Source organism: Eulemur rufifrons, chromosome 16 (genome assembly GCF_041146395.1).
Source record: "Eulemur rufifrons isolate Redbay chromosome 16, OSU_ERuf_1, whole genome shotgun sequence".
In the NCBI taxonomy this organism is placed as follows: domain Eukaryota; kingdom Metazoa; phylum Chordata; class Mammalia; order Primates; family Lemuridae; genus Eulemur; species Eulemur rufifrons.
In genome coordinates, this window is record NC_090998.1 from 24,613,046 (window position 1) to 24,636,383 (window position 23,338).

Below are 23,338 nucleotides of genomic sequence, written 5' to 3' on the forward strand. Positions count from 1 at the left end.
CAAAGTAAAAAGATAATTATGGCCATTCTTTAATTTTCCAAGGGAAGGGATTCACCCTGGGGGCAACAGATATATTATACTCATGATATACAGGACTCTGGAATAGAAAAAATGACTTTGAGGGACATAGCTTGTCACTTGGCATCTGACCCACCTCCCAGAGAACAACTGCTAAATTCTAGGGTCTTGGGAGGAATTGAAGCAGCAAGGTAAATAACAAGGCAAGCTGTGCTCTGTGCAGTTTTGTGGTACAGTTAAAATTTAACAAGAGAAGCCTGACAACATCCTGCTCAAAGTGCCAAAAAGCTGAGACTGGAAACGATGACCCTGAAAACCCACCAAAATGAAGGGCTATAATGACAAGCTGGGCATCCAGGTGACACTACCTGATGGCCCTCCATGGGCCTCCAGGCTTTTGTTTATGGTTTGGCTACTCCTACATACCTCCATGTCTGAGCTTAAATGTCACTTCCTCAAGGAATTCTTCCCTGGCATCCCAGATTCTACCCCTACCCTATTATAATTTTCATTGCATATTATACCTCGTTTGTGTAACTAGTGTCTGTTTCACTGATTACTCTCAAATCCCTAAGATTGAAGACCATGCTTGTATTGTTTTGTCATCTTCCTAGTGCCTGAGGCAATGCCTGGAACATAAGAACTCAAATATTTATTGAATGAGTGAAGGTGAGATCCAAGTCAAAAACTACTTTTCATTGTTTGTTTTTTTAATTTTGCGTCTTGTGCTGATACAGTGTGGCCCAGACCTGCCAACCTCCCCAGTGTAATGATTACATTGTAGTCCTTGGATAAGTCCAGATTTTCCACTAACTTGAACCTTTCTTTATGTCAATCTCATAAAGAGTGGTCCTGCAAATACAGCGGCCAAAATGCCAAGAGGTATTTCAATCAACAGTCAGGGTAAAAGGATCTGCAAAGTGTACTACTTTGCTAGGGCTGCCATAACAAAATACCACAGACCGGGTGACTTAAATAACAGAAGTGATTTTCTCCGTTCTTGCGGCTGGTCATCCATGATCAAGGTGCCAGGAGGGCTGGTTTCCTCTGGGGTTTCTTGCTGCCTCTTCAGATGGTCCTTCCTCCGTGACCACATGCCCCTGGTGTTTCTCTGTATGTCCTCATCTCCTCCTCTATAAGGACATCAGTCAGACTAGATTAGGGCTCACCCTAATGGCTGCAACTTAAATCTCTTTAAAGGCCCTATCTCCAAACACAGTCACATTCTAAGGTATCGGGGGTTAGTGCTTCAACTTATTGATTTGGGGTAGGGGGTACACAGTTCAGTCTATAACATAAAGGGAAACACAGGAAGCCGCCCTCCCAACAAGGACTAAGCCCCAGGGCAAGGCCCAGGTCTCATGAAATTAGACCCAAGAACTGTGAGTTTTAATGAATATTACTAACAAGTATTAAGTATATCATCAAGGAGAAGCTTATACCAAAAAGATCTATACAAATGCTGCTATGGAGATATTTATGGATATGGAAAAACTTAAATGTCGATTATGTACCAGTCATTTAAAAGAAATAAGAAATGGCCCGTGACCTGAATTAACTTGGAAAAACATGTTTTCGCTGTATAAAATAATTTCCAAAAGGAGAGGTCATAGCAATAAATATTAACATTAGGAACATCCTATCAATTTGCAGAAGAAAATTTAAAACAATCAGTGATTTACATCTTCATCATGACAAGAGTGTAAGCACATGTGGACAGGGAGTCAGGCTTCTCAATTTGGGTCTGGGCATTGTTATTAGCTAACTCTATGACTTCATCTAATTAACTCCTTGGTCAAGAATTATCTGAGCTGTAAAATAAAGAGGTTAGAGAGCATGACCTCCAAAGTCCTTTCCAGGACTAATATTCTGGCAGTTTCTTTGTTAGAATCAGTTTTTTATTCCACCTGCTATTGAAAACTCAATTGACCTATAGTTCCATTTAGCTGGTTTGGCAACCTGGTGGCTAACCTATAACAGGTTAATCAGAATTTTCTGAAAACATTTAAAGAATAGTTTAACAGGTTTCTCCGTGATACTGCTAGTTTTCTTCAGTTTAACACACCCGAAGTGCTAATAACACCAACACAAATTAATCCACTAGAAGGAATCAGCTTTCCTTCTAAGAAAGAATGTAAATGTTAGCACACTGCCCCAGATTTCTTCATTTCCTGTTATTTCAATTATCCTTAACTGATTTTTTTAAAAAAACTAAATTGTCCAGATTAAATAATTGTTTTTATAGCTATGAAACTGTTCTCATGTCTTATCGCTATGGTTCAAATATAATCAGTGAAAACTTTTATAAGAATATTATAATAATGAGGCTTTTTAGCTTTTTTCCAAAATAGGTATTTATTATAAAACTATACAAACTGGCTTTTTATCACCCACAAATTATCATGAAAAATTTTAAACAGTTTGTATCTTCCCTCCAAAAAGGTGTGTTCTGCCTTTACAGTCTTCACTGGCAGTGCATTCTGATGGGACAGAAGATAACTCACAAACATTCCATATAACTTTGTTAGAATGTACAAAGGTACAGTAGAAGCCAGAATCTCTACAGTAAATTATAAAAAAAATTTTTTCATCAAGTTTAAGTGTTGCTGTAGTTATAGACAGTAGGATAACAGAATAAATTGTAAATTGACACCTGCACTGAATTTTTCAAAGCAAAAATGATTTGTTCTATATTTTTAAATTTTGTTTTATCCTGCCCAGAACACTTTTAAAAGTTCATGATTTTCCCAATTACCTGAAACATCAAAAATCTATTGTACTTTGAGAAAACTCTAACAAGCAGCATCATTTAAATAGTGGTTAACTGACAAATACGTGTGCAACAACCATCTCACCAGCCTTAATATCACTCAGGCATGTCAGAGTCACCAGCTCACAGTTCAGCACCCTGACAGCTGACTGAGAAAAGGCCATGAGCAGTAGGTATGCAGCCCAGGGCTTCCAGGTGCTTTCTGGTGGTGAAACAAGGGTGTCCAAACTGAGGGATGCTCCTCACGGAATCCAAGAGCCTAATTAAAAGCAGCACACTAAACACCTGAATCCTTTTTGACACCGTCCTCACCACTTTAAAACACAGATGGCACAAAGGCTTCACACAGAAATTATTAAAAATTGCATTTTATGCCCATGCTAAACAGCTAATTTAGCAGAAAGAACAAACTATGAAATGCAAAACTTTTCAAGGTTTCCTTGTTAATAGCAATATAGATTAATGTAGGGGTCAACTTGTTTCCTAATCTATATGTCATCTAATGCAATTTAAAGATCACCTGTCAATACTATCTTAAAAGGCCTTGAAAGGAAAAAAAAAAGGCCATTATTTGGAGTATAAATAAATCATCCACATAAAAGTTCTATTATCGATATAAATTGAACTATCTTCAAATAACTGAAATAATTTAGTAGCTATTTAAATCACCATTTTAAGCAATAAAAGACAAAAACAAAGGGAACCTACTGAATCGTACACTTAAAAATGAATAAGATGGTAAATTTTATGTGTTTTTTTATCACAATTAAAAATTTTAAAAATACTGAAACCCACAAAAAAGGGTATACCTTTTTGATAATGTATGGTATTAAGAAAGACATGCCACTAAGTAATCAGACTGCTTTTAGTAGGAAAATAAGTAACTCCTCTTTTCATATTCTGAAGTTTAAATGCCCAGTACCAAATCCCCAAATCTCCAAACATGGTGGCAAATAAAGATTCAGTATAACACTTAAATAAACCGCCCCCCCCTCCATGTTCAGACAGAATCAGGTGAGAGATTTAAGGAGTTATAAAAAGAAACACCAGGGCTTTGCAAAAGAATCATTGTTTTTTAATATTTTTTAGTGTCCCTATTTAATGGAGTAAGTTGATCATATATTTGTAAACCAATAAGTTTAATATCTCAAGTATTTGGAAATAAGGGAAAGCCTCCCAGCCACCAAATTTTTGGTCATCTTTCTCATTCTCTCTCTTAGAATCATCCTAATTCCCTAGCATACCCTTACCATCTATCATTAAAGACACCATAATATCATGCAAAGCACAGATATATGCCTGATCTCTTCTAAGACAGAAGCAGCCTGGGCATAAACACGAAAGCAGAGGCACACAGACCAAGTTCCTGGGCATCTACAGAAGCAGAGGTGTTCTCTCTCCAGCTGGCTGTTCCTTCTGGAAGAGCTCTTTGATCTGGGCTAATCGGCCACACAGCCTCTCTCTCAATGGAGGAATGTGGTAGCTGGGGTCCAGAATGTTCGTAACTCTGCGCTCTCTTTCTTGCTTCCATAACTTGTACGGGTGGGGAGGAAAGAACGGTCGCCCTCTTTCTCTTCGAATCTGTAATGTAATTCCACTTACAGCCAGCATCCCCCATACTGCCAGGATAATAAAGTCTAAAAAAACAGTAGAAAAGCACAGTTTGAACTCTAGTATTTTCAAACCTAATATATAATAACACAACCCTTCATAGACTAAATCTGTATCTTCCTGGGGAGTTAGTCTAAACATATATGCATTTCCTCACTTACAAACCAAGGAATCAGTGGGGAAGCTACAAGTCTTTTGAAGCTAGAAATTTTCTATTACAGGCATCTGAAAAGTCCAAACAGGTTGTAAAAGAATCGGTGGTTTGGATCTTTGGCATTCCAACACTGTGACTAGTGCCTGCAGGTACAGTTGTGTGTTTTTCCAGAGGGGGTTTGGAGGAAGAAGGTGATCTAGTTATACTTCACATGTGGATGTCACGGAACATTAGATACCACTATGCTTGTTTAATTCGCATTACACTCTATATGGGACCCTACTCCACTCATATAGAGTAGATACAGGAATGCATGAAAAGATTCAACAAAGCATAATGAGCTTATAGCAAAAGGCTTGGCAAAATATTGTCTTGTACTTAAAACTTCCAAGTCACATGGATTTCAAGGTCTCTACTATCAACCCCTTATCCAAAGGGAAAGCTCTGGATGGTGGTGGGAAAGATTTGTCCTAAAAAATTTATAATAATCACAAATATATGACATATCTTCAATTCTATGACTTGCTTTTCTACCCTTCACATTTTAACATTTCTGAAATCAACATCTCTTCCAATCTTGTGAACATTTAATGTGGTAGTCATTTTTTTCTTCAAAAACTTAGTGGGAAATCTAGCCATTATCACAATTGAAGAAACAACACTAATTGAAAGTCACTTTTACTTTCAACTAGCAAACTGCATGCTTAATAAAGGAGGGATACAAGGGAATAACTTAAAAATTAAGTCAGGTTGTCATTCTCATCCCTACATCCCACCCCCACTTGTAAGGTGTCAAACATCTTTACTGTCAGCATTTTTCTCCCAACTGAGAACTGACCAGGTAGACCTAAATAATCCTGGCTTAGAAATTTCTTAACAAAATTCATTTAGTAGATTTTTAGAAGTATGAACTGTAACCACCTTAAAAATTTAAATTCTTTGCTTGTATGGTAAGTTATCATTAACAGAGGGCTCTCATATCACCGTATGGTGTGTTCCTCCTTTTGTCCCAGATGACTTCCTTTCAATCTAGTTACCAAGTGCTCTTGTTAGCACAGGTGGGCCAAGACTCCCACTGGACTATCACTCTGCTTTTCAGATTTAAGAGTCTTACCGTTAGTTTGAAAAGGCACATTTGTGAAAGTGCTGCGGAAATCCTTGTTGAGTGCTCTCCTGAGTACATTCAACGTGATGTGAGAGAGGCTTGTGTACAAGTAACTGTCAACAGCCAGAACCACCGAATAGGAGCCCACGACTCCACAGGTCAGTATGTTCAGCTGTGGGAGAGCGAAAGGGTTTAGGCGTCATCCCTGGTAGAACAAGAATAGTTTCTAACTCTCATCACTGGCCTCCATCACAGGGAATCACTTCTGCTCCCTCAGGGCACATGGAAAGAGACCAGACCCAGCATTACAGCTGAATAAATGTTACCAGTTATCTTTCAATAACCTGAAAACAACCTTCGACATCCATAGTGAGTTCTTAAAACACGGTTTAGCTTATCCAAATATGATAGAAAATATCTCCCAATAGAAGGAACTTCAATAATAAAATCTAATTAGAGGAAGAAGCGTTCTTCTGGAGAGACAGCTGGAAGTAATGACCTATCAGGTCGTTACACTACTTTGCTCCCACTGTTAAAAGCTTATCAATAGTGATGCTCCATTTGATGAAAGTCTGTGATAATCATAAATAGAACTTCCTTTGCTTTCATAGTAACAAGGCTATTTAGAAGCAGTCATCGGATACAGAAAATCATACAGCCCTCCCCAGTGAATAAAACATGCAAAATGATGCAGCAAGCCATCAGCTGAAGGCACAGACAATAACAATGAATAAAACTAACTCTGGTGAAACACTTACTATTCTTAGGCAGCCCATGAAAACTACTGGAATGAGGATAACTATACCAGAGAAAGTCACCCAAAACACACCATCATCACGAAAAACCTTTAGGTTTCCTGAAAAAGCAAAGAGAAACCAAGAGTAAACAACAGGTTCTCCAAGTTAAATTTCATTTCCTCAATATCTGAACACAGACATATATCGAAGGTTTAAAGTAACAACCAGGGAATATGTTGGCAACTAGAAATGAATTCTGATTTTCTTCATTTAACTGTCAATACAATCTTCTTTGAAGGATGTGGTTTAGAAGGTGGGGGTGGGGGGCAAGGAAATCAAGCAGGTAAATGCTCTGCACTTATTAAACAGGGTAATTTAGAAGAGGCTGGAATAGTCTAAGCTGTTCTATTCTGTGACCCTGGGCTCTATTTCCTAACTCATAAAATGAGAAAATTGAGCTATGTTGTCTCTAAGCTCTAAATCATCCCTTCTAGCTCTAAATTTCTATGATTTCATGATTTTGTATTGCAGAATAAAAAATACAAGTAAAAGGTATTCAGAGTTAAGCTATGAGCCTGACATAAGCAGCAAACCCATTTAATAGATTTTTACCATTAAAGCATATCCTGCCAAGCCACTGCACACTGTAAGATGTGACCTCCTCATGCATCAGCAAAGACAGGGACTAACCACTTATCTGCTCCTGCCAAACCCTCCTCCTTCTGCTAGACTCCAAAACGCAGCATACCTTAGGGCTGCGGTCCCCAACTCTGGAGCTGTGGACAGGTACTGGTCGGTGGCCTGTTAGGAACCTGGCCGAACAGCAGGTGAGCAGTGGGTCAGTGGGAAGCTTCATCTGTATTTACAGCCACTCTCCATTGCCGGCATCACCTCCTGAGCTCCACCTCCTGTCAGATCAGTGGCGGCATTAGATTCTTATAGGAGTGCAAGCCCTGCTGTAAACTGCACATGGAGGGACCTAGGTTGCGCACTCCTTATAAGAATCTAAAGCCTGATGATCTGAAGTGGAGCTGAGGTGGTGATGCTAGCACTGGGGAGCAGCTACAAATACAGATTATCATGAGCAGAGAGGTTCGACTCCACAGAGACCATAATAAATCAATTGCTTGCAGACTCACATCAAAACCCCATCAGTGAGTGGCAAATGACAATGTAATAATAATAAAGTGCAGAATAAATGTAATGCACTTGAATCATTCATCCCTCATCCATCCCTCCCTCACCAGTCTGTGGAAAAATTGTCTTCCATGAAACTGGTCCCTGGTGCCAAAAAGGCTGGGGATTGCTGCCTTAGGGTGACCCAGAATGAATATGTGAAAACTCCTCTTTATAACTTAAGTTTAGAAAACCAGAACATCAGCCTGGCTACTGTTTAACACTGACATCAGCACCACCATTCCATCCATCTGCAAATGGCCCCACATCTCAAGACCCACATATCCTGGTCAGAGTGGGAGTCCCTTGGCCAGAAGATCAGACCTCGGGACCCCACATTCTCTGAAAGCCAATTGCAACATACTGTAGTGAGGTGAATTTATGGGTCATATTCTCTAGTTTAACTATACTAATCTTCACAAAATACATACATGGCTTTACAAAAAAAGTCTTTCAAGAAATCTAGGGATTTGAAAATAGTAGTTAGATGCATGCATGTGAAGAATGGACACTTTCCGAGTATAAACTCTTTGCTGCCCCCACAAGGTGAAACAGTAGTAATCTAATCAGATCCGAGGGGTCAGCCAAATACCTTTCAAATTTTAATGCTTAAAAATATGGGTTTGCACACACTAGCATTAAGGAGATGATCACTGTAACTGTCACTGAGCAATGAGAAAGTTTATAAGTGAACATATACAAAGGGTTTACACTAAAATTATTTTTACCAATAGGAGTAGTTTGTCAAAAAGTATCTAACTGCTGTAGGATACTTTTATAGAGATGAAAATTAAGAGACATTTCTCTTTATATTATCTCACTCCTATCCTATGAGATAGTTTCACAGATGATGAAAGAAAACTTCAGTCCCTTGTCCAAGGTTATAAGCTAGCAGGGGCACTAGTGACAGAGTCAGAATGCACATGCGGGGTTTTTTCCTGACTTCATAATTTATGCTCATTCTACTCATCAAAAGCACATTAACTACTAGAAATTCTAACTACTAGAAATTCTCTCCATCCTCTAAGCAACAATAAAGGAGGAAGCCCATTAAGTTGATTTAGCACATCTAGAGTAGAGCCTTGAATCTATATTTTCAACAAACACCCTTCATGTGCACCTGTCATTTAGCCAAGTCTAAACACTACTTTTCATCACACTGAAAGGCTATTGCAAGGGGATCAGGAGAAATATGCTTGGCTATGGGTTTCCCAAAGTCAGAGCAAAGGACCTTGGATAGTCGGTAAACACAAGTTGTCAATTCTCTTGGGTCTTAAAAACAAACAAACAAAAAACCAAACATCTTTAGAGAGCCAAAGGACACATGAATTGCTCTCTGTTATATCCCACATTCTCAAGAGCTGACAGCCTCATGAGACAGATGTTTTTATATCTAACATTTCCATCAACTTTAACCTAATATTGTAATATAAAAACTAAACATCACAGAGAGGAAGCAGCCTAATAGAGTACCTTGGAATGTAAATACTCTTTTTCTCACCCTTTTTGACAACAATCTAAGTTAATGTATAATGACAAAGAAAGTTAATTCACAAGTTAACCAGATTTTAAAGACTGATGGCAATTGAATTACTTCAAAACAACAAAAACCCACAGAACCATCCCTGTGCTACTGCCCTAGGGGAATTAGGTAGCTCAGGAACACATGGAGTTGGACGAAGGGTGGGAGTGGAGGGGGAGGGGACAGGAGAAGATTGGAAACAAAGCACCAGGGTCCCCAACTCAGCTGCCATCAGAGCAGCGCCAAAGTTAGCGCTGAGATATACTAGGCTTTTGTTCAAGAGTCACTTTAAGAAAGAGTTCCAGGGTTTAAAAAAGAATGACCCTGGTTCTGCCATATATTGAGTCCCCTTTATCTCCATTAATTATAAGGGAAACACACACCTTATCACGACAAATAGATACAAAGCTACCTCGAAAGACATTCTATAATTCATCTAACATAGTGTGCCTTTGAAGGAGGAGGATTCTTATTTGTGTTGGCCCCATCTAAAAGTGCCACATCATCAGCGCAGATTTCGGGAACTCCCCAGGAGAAGTGGTGGCATACAACTCCACTCCAGGATCCAAATCCAACAACGACTCGAACACACAAAACATCAGTTACACATCTCCTACCCAGCGGAGTGAAGAAAGTCACCGACGAGACGAGGAACCCCAGCACCAGTCCAACACACAGCATGCACAGCATGAGGATCCCGAATCGCCACCACGCAGCTACCAAGAAAATGCCACCAACGCTTCCAGCGATGGCTGTCAGAATCAGACGCACTGTACAAAGGGAGAAAAAGAACATTTCAAACAGCACACTTTAGACACACAATACCATCAGCAGTGCAACCTTAGCCTTCCTGCAGGTCGGGCACGGAGGGCTCTTCAGTGGTGCCATGAAGCTGGCATGCAGCAGCCCTCTCTAGGGAGGGGGCTGGGCTGAGATGTGGAAACTAGCCAAGGAGCTAAACCTCAAAGGATCAGTGACAGCCTTGGCTTGTCAATAAATCAGGACTGAGGAAGCAAAGATGACAAGCGTTCTGTTAAATGTGACAGGGCAGGGGGAGTTGTTTCAAGGTAAAGAAAATCTTAATATTTTGATTGCTATACATCTCATATCTTCAACATATCACATAACCAGAATACAGGTTTATAATCAACATGGCCCTTCATTTCCTTAAGTACCAAGGAATTCACCATGCAGATTAAAAACCCAGAATAAAAGGTCGGAATGAGTTAGAAAAGATATTTAGCGCATAGGAGACCCATTATTTTACATTCGTAATAGGATATCACACACAATACAGGTCAAACAGGAAGGAAAGGTGGAGTGTAAACAGCATCTTCCTTTTTAACATCCAATTAAACTGTATAATTTTCACTTACCATCATACTTAATGGGTGTCAGCCTTGTAATCAGTATATAAAAGAAGAATCCCATGAACATAAATCCTATGAAGAATAATTCTAAGTAGCAAACCGCCAGGAAAGGAAAAAAGCAAAACAAGATATGGTCAGGCACTCTTTTTACAATGCAATTTAAGTATCTAATCTACAAGTACATGCATAAGCTCCTAGAATTTATACATTATGGCATTTGGAGAAGAAAAATAATTATCTAAAGGCAAAAGAAATTTAGAAGTCATTGGGAATAATTATTATTAAAAAGATGTAATATTAAAGTATTAACTATAGGATACACTTATATATAGGTCAGTTTCAATTATTAAATTGTTACTTGTTAATTTCATAGCTCAGTTTAATATATTTATATTTTGTACTTAAAACAAGAATAGTATTTCTGTCACTTATGTCTTTTCTGAAATTACACACTAAATTTCAAGAGTTACATAAGCAAAAATGAAATTTGAAAGGAAAAAAAAAGTATTCCAAAGCAAAATGTGACTTTTAGATCTTTTAATTCATCCTTTCCTGTTCAGAATGAATAATCAGTCATTACCTTCACCCATTAAAATACTTGGTAATGCAAGCATAGAGATAGTTTTGTTCCCACAAATAAGCCGAATCCTGATTATGAAGGACATAGCTCTACCTATTTTCTTAAGTTCTCCTCAGTTGTTATTTGTAGTATTCATACTTTATCTCAATTTCAATATATATAAAATGGTATATATTAACATTAAAAAAAAAAAAAAAAACTGAGAGCTAAGTATGGTGGCTGGAGCCTGTAGTCCCAGCTACTCAGGAGGCTGAGACAGAAAGGATCACTTGAGCCCAAGAGCTCAAAGCTACAATGTACTATAACTTCACCTGTGAATAGCCACTGCACTCTAGCCGAGGCCACATAGCGAGACCTGGTCTCAAAAATAAATAAATAAATAGACACTAGCAATATTTCTGGGGCCTTACCCACAACTTAGCATTTAAATTCTTTGTTATGGAATCATTCTACACTTTGATGGCTAGATACAGTGGCTCACACCTGTAATCCTAGCACTTTGGGAGGCCAGGCAGGAAGATCGCTTGAGGCCAGGAGTTTGAGACCAGCCTGGGCAAAAGTGAGATCTCCTTTCTATAAAAAAAAAAAAAAAAAATTAGCTAGGCATGGAGGTACATGCCTGTAGTCCCAGCTACTTGGGAGGCTGAGGCAGGAAGATCATTTGAGCCCAGGAGTCTGAGGTTGCAGTGAACTCTGATGACATAAACCAATGCACTCTAGCTTGGGCAACAGAGTGAGACTCTGTCTCAAAAAAAAAAAAAAAAAAAAAATCATTCTACACTTTAAAGTATTAAATATTCTTCATAATACTCTCTTCCCAGTTAGTCAAGAAAAAAGTGTCATAATAGAGGAAAAGGAGTTTCTGTTTCAAACAATTTATTAATACAAGTTCAAAGAGCTTTATTAGATCTGGATTATGTTTACCCTTGATGATCAGTTATTGATTATTGTTAATTAAATGAGGATTTTTTTTTTTTTTTTTTTTTGTAATTGAAAACATGAGTTATATAAAAGGCAGCTCTAGGAATTCAAACCAATTTAGTGGTAACGATTTATATTCCGCTCTCCCACTATGTTTCACTGATGTGGGTCCTGGAGTTCCTGTTGGCCTCTGAACCTCCCAGGTCTGAGCAGACATTTCAATCTCACTATAACACTGCAGCCCTGTGGCCTGATTCATAGGAAACCACCAGCACCCAAATCCACACCTATTTTTACATAGACACCCTGATTTCCAGTCTCAGTTATCTTCAGTCAACTAGCAATTGAAGAAGCTCACTGTACAAACCAAATTTTATTCCCCTCTTAGTAAGAGGAGGGCACTCCACTGTTGAGAGAAGAGGGAAAAAATGCAGAGTAACTCAGTAGAATCGTTACTGAAAAAACCCAGCCACCAATGTATGAAGACAGCAGAGATAAGTGCGAGCTTACTCTCCTTACAGGTCATAAATTCCCCAGCAGCATTTAAAAGACCACAAGAAATGTAAACAGCAACTACACCAGACATATTACCTGTTTTCCAGAATCTGTGTCCAAAGAAACAAATGAAGAAACCAAGCAGGGCAAAAAGAGTGAAGAACACTTTGGTAGATACTCTTCCTAAAAAATAATGAAAATTTAGTGGATAATACATCCAACTTGATACTTTGTATTGAATTAGTAGACCAACGTTTATAAACAAAGCAAAATGAAAACTGACTTATTCCATACATGTATATTATAAACTTATCTTAAAAATACCCTTGCCACCCCTGGTGAATTAATCCATGCAGGCAATGAAAATCAATGGCAGCTGCTGCTATAACAAAAAGAGACGATGCATGCTTGCTGATAGAGATAGTAACACTTCCTATGACATAGTCTTGGGCGGGGAGGGGAGAGGAGCAGAGATTTGAAACAATTCTGTTTCTTCAACAAATAAACTGCAAGGAAAAAAAGGGTGGAGGCTATGAATCAAAAGATATTTAAAAGATACAACTAAATACAATGTATAGATATTTGAAATATTACTCAAACAAATTGTGGAAAATGAGATGACTGGAGAAAAATAACCTTGGCTATTAATTTGATGCTATTAAAGAATTATTTTTGATATTTTTAATTGAAAATTGTGTTAAGGATACTGTGGTTCTATTTTTTTTAAATAACACTTATCTTTAAGTGTTACTTAAGATATACATACTGAAATACTTGAGTAAAATGATGACCAGGGATTTGCTTTAAAATAATACAGTGATAAAAAAGGATGGAGAGGCAGAGAAGCAGGTAGGAGTGTAGCTGAAACATGATAATTGCCAGGAACCAAAACTGTTAAGCCTGGATAATTGGTATATGGAGGCTCACTGGAGTTTCCACAATAAAAAATTTAAACCGAAACTCACATAAAAATAAAGAACATGTATTATACTTATAAATCACACATGTACAAACTGCTACCAATCTTATCAATTATACATATTGCTTTGGGGAAAATGATGCATTATAACCAAGAATAAAACACAATATGCTTCATGCTGTCAATGAATCCCTATTCTTATGATCTTTTAATAGCTACAAACTTAAATACAAATACCAATCACATTTAATATTTAATATAAATGTACAGCTTATTAAAGAGAAAAACATGCTAAGTTTACCACCATCGTGACTCCTTTGAGATAAACACAAGAAAATAATCTCTGAACTAAAATTAAAAACAAAAACATCTATACAATCTCATGTGAAAAATGTCACGCAAACCTGCCACAAATCAAACCACATCGAAATCTTTAAGAGCTCAGATGGCGATACCATGAACACATACACTTAAATAAAAAACATGAGATGGAAGACCAGAATTTGCAGGGTTTAATATATACCTACAAATCCGCTTTTCTGAGAATGAGGAGCCCCAAAGATTAAACGAAAGATTAAAAACACCACATTCTGTTTATTTCAGACCTGTGGTTGACTGTTGTTCTAGGATTTAATTTTTACACCAAAAATATTAAGTTCACAGGGACGATTTCGTTAAATGAAAATCTGATAGAAGTTTCCAGCAAGTACAAGCACCAAGAGAGTAAGGTCTTCCAACCCAATAAAAATTGACACACACGGTTAAATCTTCCATGACACCAGAGAGAACTAAATAGAACCCCTTATCACAGTGCCAAGAAGGCAGGCAGAGAAGGTAGAGAATGAAGAGTAGGAGGTAGAGAAAAAATTATACAAGTAAAATCAGCTTCTGGGTGCAGTAGCTCACACCTGCAATCCCAGTACTTGGAGAGGCCAAGGCAGGAGGACTGCTTGAGCCCAGGAATTCGAGACCAGCCTGGGCAACAGAGCAGGACCCCACTTCTACAAAATTTTTTTTAAAAGATTAGGCAGGGCATGGTGGCACACATGTAGGCCCAGCTACTTGGGAAGGATGAGGTGGGTGGATAGCTTAAGCCCAAGAGTTCAAGGTTACAATGGGCTATGATCACACCACTGCACTCCAGCCTGGGTGCCAGAGCATGACCCTGTCTCTAAAACAAAGCAAGTAAAATCAGAGCGTAGGGAAGGTTTCATAAAAAGTAGAATCTAGAGATATTATAACACAAGAGACAATATAGGCAGTCATTTTGGGGGCAATGAAGAGCAAATGGAATAAGAAGACAAGAGAAAGCCAAAGTTTAGAGTGTCTTTAACCATCACAGTGTCACTAGAGGTTATGATACACAGGCCAAGGTTTTAGTTAAAAGGCAAGGTGGATATATCCTCCCTCCTCCAAGCTCAGGAAAAGCACTCTGGTACTCACTGAGCTTGAACGTGAAAGTAACAATAGGTCCAACAGCACTAGGAGGGTTCAACTGTGGGCAGGAAGAACAACTAGATCAAAGATCTCCATCACCTAAGCCAGGGCCCAGGGACCTTTCTGATGAGAAGGGGCTCTGGTGTAAAGGGTTCAAGGGAAAGAAACAGAGGAAACCCGGACATGAGTCAGTCCATCAGTTAAAAACACAAAACTTATATCTGCCTAGGTCTCTTGCATAGTATCTCTCAAGGATCTTGAGTGTGGGTGGCAGGGGAAAACTGGGCGGTGGCAAAGAGCGTGTGCTTAGCCAAACTTTGGCCAGGCTCCGGAACCTTCTCCTAGGGCCATCTGTGCACATGCCTGTAAAATCCACTTTCAGCAAGAACTCTGATATGAAAGTTTAGCCAGAAACCCCCACCCTCAATATCTGATCACACTTGATATCTGATCAGGTTCCTCATCCTCCATCATCCCCCAGGTGATGTCTGATCACCCAGGCCTGTCTTCATAGGAATCCCCCTTACCCCTGACGTTTCCTCTTAGTAATTTTCCATCCACTGACCCCCACCCTGCTCCCTGACTATAAATTCCACTTGCCCATGTGGTGTTAGGAGTTGAGCCCAATCACTCTCCGCCACTGCCAAACTCCATCGTGGTGGTCCCTGTACCTATTGCAATACTCCCCCCGCACCCTGAATACAGTCTTCCTCATTGTGCTTTAACAAGTGCCACTGATTTGTTTTTTTCTTCAGCAGTGGGATATGGCTCTAGCAGAGGGAGAGAACCCTAATCCCTGGCTTGAACACAACAGACTATTCTTTAGAGCAAAACCCCTTTAAACAGCTATCTGAACACTTTCTCCAATTTCATCGATGTTTATCATCACCTCCTATTTGTTCTTGAACATACTCCAGTCAGGCTCTTGCCCCACTACTCCACTGGAGCAGCTATCGCTGGTACCAGTGGCCTCCATGCTGCTAATCCAAGGGTCATTTTCAGTCTCTTTTCTTAGCTGACCTATCAGCAACCTGTGACACTGTTGACCACTCTCTCTCAAAACAATTTTTCCCCTTGGCTTAAAAAACAAACAAAAAAAACCCACAAAAAACACCACTTTGCTTTTACCACTCTGGCGGCTCCTTCTCAGCCCCCTTAGTGGGATTTCCAACTCCTAAGCTCTAGACACTGGAGTACCCAGGGCTCAGTCCTTGGACCTCCTCCCTTTCTACATACTCCATAAATGATACCATCTGTCTGTGGCTTAAGTCCCATATATTTAATCTGATGACTTCCACGATAATCTCCAGCCCAGACCTTTCCCTTGAATTCCAGGCTTATACATATAACCAACTGTCAATTAAACATCTCCCGTGAAGGCTTAATAGAGCTCTAAAATTGAACATGTCCAAAACTGAACTCTTCCCAACCTTCTCCTCTGACAGTCTTTCCCACCTCAGTGAACAAACACTCTCTCTCTCCAGTTGGTCAGGCCAGAAACTACAAAGTTGTCCTTTACACCTCTTTCTCTCAAACCCCTCATCCAATCCACCAGTACACCCTATTTCAAAATATATCCTGCCACTTACTGGCCAAATCTAGGAAGATTTGAACATGAAAATAAATGACAGTAATGGATTACAATCCAGATAATGATACAGGAATCTCTGGGTCCAGGCCTATATAAATAAAGACATAGATAAATAAATGGGAGGGTGGGGAGAACTCTTCCTTATATTAATAGAATGCCAACTACTACACATAGAAGGAATGATGAAATTTAAAAAATGTCATTTGGCAACCACCTAGTAATAAATGTTTTAGATAATGATCACTAGATGCTAAAACTAGCAAGTGAGAGTTTGAGAACGGGATATTTACGGATACTCAAAGCGTCTCCCCCAAAGATACTTAACTTAAATGGGAAAACAGTTACTTTACAGTGGAGAAACCTGGCAGACACCACCAACCAAGTACGCCAGGGCATCACCACCAACAATGGGACAAACAAGTGTCTCCTGAGAAGGACACAACATCACTTCTTTTGTATCCCTGCCAAAAATGCATAATCTAAATTTAATTATGAGGAAACGTCAAACTAACCCAAATTGAGAGTATTCTAAAAAATTACATAGCCTGTATTCCTCAAAAACGTGAAGGTCTTGAAAAACAAAAGAAAAAAAAAACTGAGGAATCATTCCAGATTATGGGAGACTAAGAGACTTCTTATTATAGTTAAATGCAACATAGTATCCTGAATTGGACCTTGAACAGGAAAAAAACTTTTTTTTTCTTATAAAGGACATTAGTGGAACAGTAGTGAAATTTGATAACATCTATAGATTAAAAACAGTAGGTTATCAATGTTAACTCTGTGCTATTGATAATTTTACCACAGTTATGCAAGGAAATAAACACAAAAGGTTTTTAAGTCTGCAACTTACTCTCAAATGGTTCAGAGAAAAAATAGTATGTGTGTATGTACACATATGTATATATATATAACTGTGCCTTGAACAACATGGCTTTGATCTCTGCAGGTCCACTTATTCACAGATTTTTTTTAACAGAAGTCACACTGAGTGTGCCTGCCTCTCATGCCTCCGCCTCTGTCACCCCGGAGACAGCAAGACCAATCCTCCTCTTCCTCCTCCTACTCAATTGAAGACAGTGAAGGTAAAGACCTTTATGATGATCCACTTCCACTTAATGAATAGAAAATATATTTTCTCTTTCTTATGATTTCCTTAATAACATTTTCTTTTCTCTAGCTTACTTTATTGTAAGAATACAGTATATAATACACATAACATACAAAATATGTGTTAATAAACCGTTTATGTTATTGGTAAGTGGCCAACAGTAGGCTATTAGCAGTTAAGTTTTGGGGGGAGTCAAAAGCTATACACAGATTTTCATCTGTGGGGGGGTTGGCACCCCCTAATCCCCATGTTGTTCAAAGGTCACCTGTAAACAGAAAGAGTGAGAGGAGAGCAAGGGGGAGAGACAAAGACAGAGAGAATGAAAAGCAAACAGCATAATATGTTAACTAACATTCTAGGAATCTGGATAAAGATTATGCAGAAATTCTTTATATTATTTTTGCATACTTCCTGTGACACTATTTAAAAATAAAATGTTAGGCTGGTCCGATGGTAGTGGGTTATCAGAACTTATTAACATTAGTGTCACTAAAGTTGGTATTCAACCCCCCACTGCTAAATTTGACTGGCTTTTTAAAAAAAAATAAATAAATAAAAATAAAAACAAAATGTTAAATACACACACACAGACACACACACTGATCTCACAACACCTTCACTGGCCTGGTTCTACCAAACCCACCGTCATCTCTTACCTGGATTACTTCAGTGGCATCCTACCCAATCTCCCTGTTTCTGCTCTTTCCCACATCTTTTCTCAAAAAGCAGCAAGTGTTCCCATTAAAACATTAAGACACACGGGCTGCTCCCTATGCCCAGCAGGCACCTCCCCCTAGCACATGTGTGGCTCCCTGCCTTGCGCTGGCTCTTCACTCAAATGTCACCTTACAGCAAGGACCTCCCTGGCCCTGCTATCTCAAAGTTTCCTCTCCCTGCCACTTGTTATCTCCCTTTCCTGCTTTGTTTTTCTTCTTAGTGCTCATCACTTTCTCATGTACTACATATTTTATAAATTTATCTTGTCTGTCTCATCTCATCTCCCCCACTAAAATAGAAGCTCCAGGAGGGCAAGAATTGTGGCTGTTTTGTTCACTGCTGTATTCTAGTGCCTGAAACAGAGAAGGAAACAACATAGGGGCTCAAAAGGCATTTGTTAAATGAATGAATAAAAACTAGACAAAGGCATTTTTGAATATCTTGAAGTTCTATATTAGTTGACATAGACCTGCAAAGCCAAAGAAGATTTGTAATAGCTTAAAGCCTTATACTCACCAAGGGAAGCACAGTTACCCTCCACTGCCTTGAAGCTGCAAGCATATGTGTGAGCAGGAACATAAGCAGCAGACGTATTTAGAAATGGGTCCCAAACAATGACATTATAAATGACACCTTGTCCACGGAGGGAGGAGAAGGAAACACTTGTCTTATCATCAGCTGTCAGAGTTACCACCTGAAGCCAAAAATAATGTGTAACTAGTGTTTAGAATTAAAAAAAAAAAAAAAAAGCTATTCTACATCCCATTTACTACTAAGGAGTAATATTAAATTACAATTTTTTTTTGTAACATTTTTATTGATGTGTTAGGATTTATTTAATTATATATACTCTTGTAGAATATTTTCCATGACAAACCATTCATTAGTTTCTTTTTTTTTTTTTTTTATTTCAGCTCATTATGGGGGTACAAAAGTTCAGGTTATATATATTGCCCATGCCTCCCCGACGCCCCGAGTCTGAGCTTCAAGTGTGTCCATTCCCTAGACAGTTCTTATTTAAAATATACACCCATTTAGCTCCGTCAAAAGACCATCCTACACAGTTTGCATGTGCTTTAATCACTAACAAGCTCTTACACAAAATGCTTCCAAAGTGGTTTGTATAGTGTTAAACGTTAATAGTTTAAGTAAAATATGATATAAATAATGTGTAAATGCTAGTTAGAATAAAGCAAAATAATGTTTTCTCATCCGCCAGACTATAAACAACTAAGGGCAGGAACTATGTTTATCCTGCTCACTGCTCTCTCCTCGGAACTGCGCACAACGTCTGGCACAGGGTAAGTGTTCAGCAAATGTTAGCTTTTACTACTAGCTACAGAGCTGATACAGACAAAGTCTGTTAACATCTCACATAGAGAACCCACTTATTTTTGTCTAACACACCCTGAAATAAGAAAACGTTCTGTAAAGTTGTATTACATAGCAGTCCTTAACTTCAAAAATTCCCTTTTAAACTATGTAACAGAGGAAACAAATGCCCTACGTAACCATAATAAACAGACATGTTCCTATTCATATAAATAAGAAAACTAAACATTTGAGTTTCAGGAGTAAATAATTATGAGCCTCCTAGAAGACTGCCACTGTTTAAAAATATTGCTTAACAAACAACATGTTTTCTGGGCAAAGGACTGGTCGAGTTCAACAGAATGTATATATTACCACCTATTCTCCCAAGCTTTTATCATGAAAAGTTTAAACCATACAGAAAAGTTGAAAGAATAAGACAATAGACTATATATAGCCACTTAGACTCAACGGTTGTTAAAATTTTACCATATTTGCCTTTTTAGCCCTCCTTCCTTCTCCCTTTCTATTTTTTTTTTCTGCTGAATCATTTTAAAGTAAGTTAGATATCATGACATTTCACTTCTCAATACTTCATAGTGTGTGTCCTGCCACAATGTTCTCTCAAACTTAATGTGTCTGTGAATCGCTGTGAGAATCTTGTTAAAATGCAGATTCTGATCCCATAGGTCAGCAGTGGTACCTGCAATTCTGCTTTTCTAACAAGCTCTCAGGTGATGCCAATGCTACGTGTCCATCTATCACACTCTGAGTAGCAAGGCACCAAGTACAGACACTCCTTGACTTAACGATAGGGTTACATCAGGATAAACCCATCATAAGTCAAAAATGCATTGAATACACCTAACCTACTGAACATCATAGCTTGGCCTAGCCTACCTTAAACATGCTCAGAACACTTACATTAGCCTGCAGTTGGGCAAAATCATCTAATACAAAGCCTATTTTATAATAACATGTTATCTCATGTAATGTATTAAATATAGTACACTGCAGAGTACCATGTATTCCACTGAATATTCCACAATCTAGATTTGTCAAATTGTGCTCAAGGCGTCTCACTAAATACCCCCCATATTTCTTGTAAACAGGGAATCCAATGGACTGAATTCAGATTAGACTTTTTTTGCTAGAATATTCCACAGGTGATGGTGATGTCAGACTGCACATGAGCACATGATGCAGGCTGACCCAGCATCAGTGAAACTAGCTTTGAACACTAGGATAAGGTGGAGACTGTAAGGTCACTCCCCCCTAAAAACAGTTCTCTTTTCCAATGAAAATTAATCTTAGGGGTGCTACTTAAGCACCCTGGAAATATCCTGTCTCCCCAAAACCTTTCACCTGATGATCTTTGCTTAAATTATTTCATTGAGGGTCACAAAATAGTGATTTTCTAATTCTATTATTCCTCCTACATATATTAACTGGCATTCTTCTGTAAACAGCTTTCTTTCATCAACTGGGGATTAATTAGTTCCACCTGTAAAAACCGTCAAGGCTGAGGCCCGGCGTTGTGGCTCATGCCTATAATCCTAGCACTTTGGAAGGCCAGGGCGGGAGAATCGCTTGAGGCCAGGAGTTTGAGATCAGCCTGAGCAACATAGTCTCTACAAAAAATTTTAAAAACTAGCCAGGCATGGTGGCATGCACCTGTAGTCCCAGCTACTCTGGAGGCTGAGGCAGGAGGATTGGTTCAGCCCAGGAGTTTGAGGTTCCAGTGACCTATGATGAGGCTACTGCACTCCAACCTGGGCAACAGAGCGAGACCATCTCAAAAAAAAAAAACCAAAAAAAAGGGCTTTAGTAACTGGCCATTAAAAAAATTAAAATTAAAAAGGCAGGGTAAATTCCTTCCCTTTATCAATTTTCAGAATAATATGCTATAAGAATCTCTCCCAATAGTGGCAAATGGGGAGTTTTCATTTTTATTTATTCATAGCTTACAATTAATACACCTTTTTTCTGGATACTCGAATTGTCCCAAATTTTGCCAATGCGAGTGCCTTTGAACAGGCTCCAGGATCTCTCTAACATGCACTCATTGGTCTTGGAGGATTTCCTTGCACTCTGGCACAAAATATTCTTTTAACAAAAAGTTTAAAAGGAGCCTATTATATAAGTTCTTATATTCTTCATGAAAATAAGAATAGTCTTAAAAATTTCATATCTACTAAAGCAACTGATAGACTTTACCAATAGGGCTTCTTAATTTGTGAATAAGCATAATGAATTTTCTTGTATTAAGGCTGCTCAGAATGGGGCAATGACATCCTAGGTGCCACAGTAACAAAATGAGATCTTGCTCTGCAACAGACTATGCCCCTAGGCCAATCGTATATGCCCTACTTCAATCACTTCTTTCTATGTAATCTTGTAATCTACCAATCTCCTGGGAAGAATCAGAGCAGTCCAGAAAAACTCCACCCATCAACCATCAGGTGGAAGGATGACCTCGTATATTATACTACTATTAGGCACTTTCAAGACATAAAGATAAAATCCTGCCCTCCACAAAAATGATCTCAAGCAGTGAGTCTTGAATTTTAATATGCATAACAATCAGCTGGAAGGGTCTTATAAAATGCAAATTCTAACTCAGTAGTTCTGGGGTGGAACCTCAGAAGCTGCAATTCTAACAAACTCCCAGGTGATGCCAATGCTGCTGGTTGGTGGTCCACACTTGGAGGAGCAAGGGTTTCCAGGGATTCAAAAACTTGGAGAAAATTTTTGCTCCAAGGTAGAGGCTTTGAGTTTGGATTCAAATATTAATGCCTATGTGTATATCCTTAAGCAGCCTCCCATTATTTTTTCTCAAAACACCATAAACTTCATATTTGCCAGAAGTTTTAATCTATTTATCTATTAATCCAGATAATCTATTAATCTATTTTAATCTATTAAAAGTTTTAATCTATTAATTTTCTATGTACTCCCATGGAGGACATAGAGTATGGGAGTACATAGAAAATTACCACCTACTTCCATGCATATCTCAAGATTACCAGGTCATAGATGTGACTGCAATTAAAACTTAATTTACATGCATCTCCTAAAAGGCCAACATCATTTTGGGATATCACTAGCAAAGACTCTCAAGATGATAACAAAACAAAAAATAAAGTGATTATGCAAAAAAGATCAAGAAAACAGGAAAGAAATAAGCTCCTGGTAGCTTCTCCCCTTCTCAACTCTTACAAAGTCATCACAGTCTAGACACACAAGCCACGAGAATCAGATTTACCTTGACAGCATTGGCCTTCACCTGGGACACCTGGACCATCCTCTGCAGATGCTTTAGCAACACCTCCTCAGTGAGGTCATTCTCGGGCAGAAAATACTGATAGACGTCATACTGCAACCTCCACCTAGAGTCCCGGCCCGTCCCAACATCACATAGCGGAGGATCTGTGCCTCTAAAGTCAACCAACAAAACTGAACATCAGTCTCTTGTGGTGCAAGTCCCATCTATAAAAAGGAACCAAAAGCTCAAATTTCAAACTTCTGCAACAATAATTCCAATTTAACAGTTCACCTTTTGCAGAGACAATAATTAGTATTCTGAAGAAAAGTAACACAGTTATGGCCTGAATGTTTGTGTCCCTCCCAAAATTCCTATGTTGAAATCCTAACCCCCAGTGTGATACTATTGGGAAGTGACTAGGTCGTGAGGATGGAGGCCTCATGAATGGGATTAGTGCTCTTATAAAGGGAACCCCAGAGAGCTCTCTAACCCTCTTTCTGCCATGGGAGGATACAATGGGAAGCAGCA

At 38.7% G+C, this 23,338-nt stretch overlaps 1 protein-coding gene across 1 annotated transcript in view; it reads right to left on the reverse strand.

The window, feature by feature from the left end:
* Positions 1 to 742: 742 nt before the first annotated feature.
* Positions 743 to 23,338, reverse strand: part of TM7SF3 (transmembrane 7 superfamily member 3) — a 40,833-nt gene continuing 18,237 nt past the window's right edge. The window contains exons 5-13 of the mRNA XM_069489841.1: positions 22,811 to 22,982; positions 18,751 to 18,928; positions 12,556 to 12,642; positions 10,470 to 10,550; positions 9,711 to 9,863; positions 6,417 to 6,514; positions 5,668 to 5,830; positions 4,148 to 4,425; positions 743 to 1,151 (exon numbers count right to left, since the gene is read on the reverse strand). Coding sequence (XP_069345942.1) covers positions 4,163 to 4,425; positions 5,668 to 5,830; positions 6,417 to 6,514; positions 9,711 to 9,863; positions 10,470 to 10,550; positions 12,556 to 12,642; positions 18,751 to 18,928; positions 22,811 to 22,982 — 1,195 coding nt within the window. The 3' untranslated portion in view covers positions 743 to 1,151; positions 4,148 to 4,162. The remainder of the gene's footprint in view (positions 1,152 to 4,147; positions 4,426 to 5,667; positions 5,831 to 6,416; positions 6,515 to 9,710; positions 9,864 to 10,469; positions 10,551 to 12,555; positions 12,643 to 18,750; positions 18,929 to 22,810; positions 22,983 to 23,338) is intronic.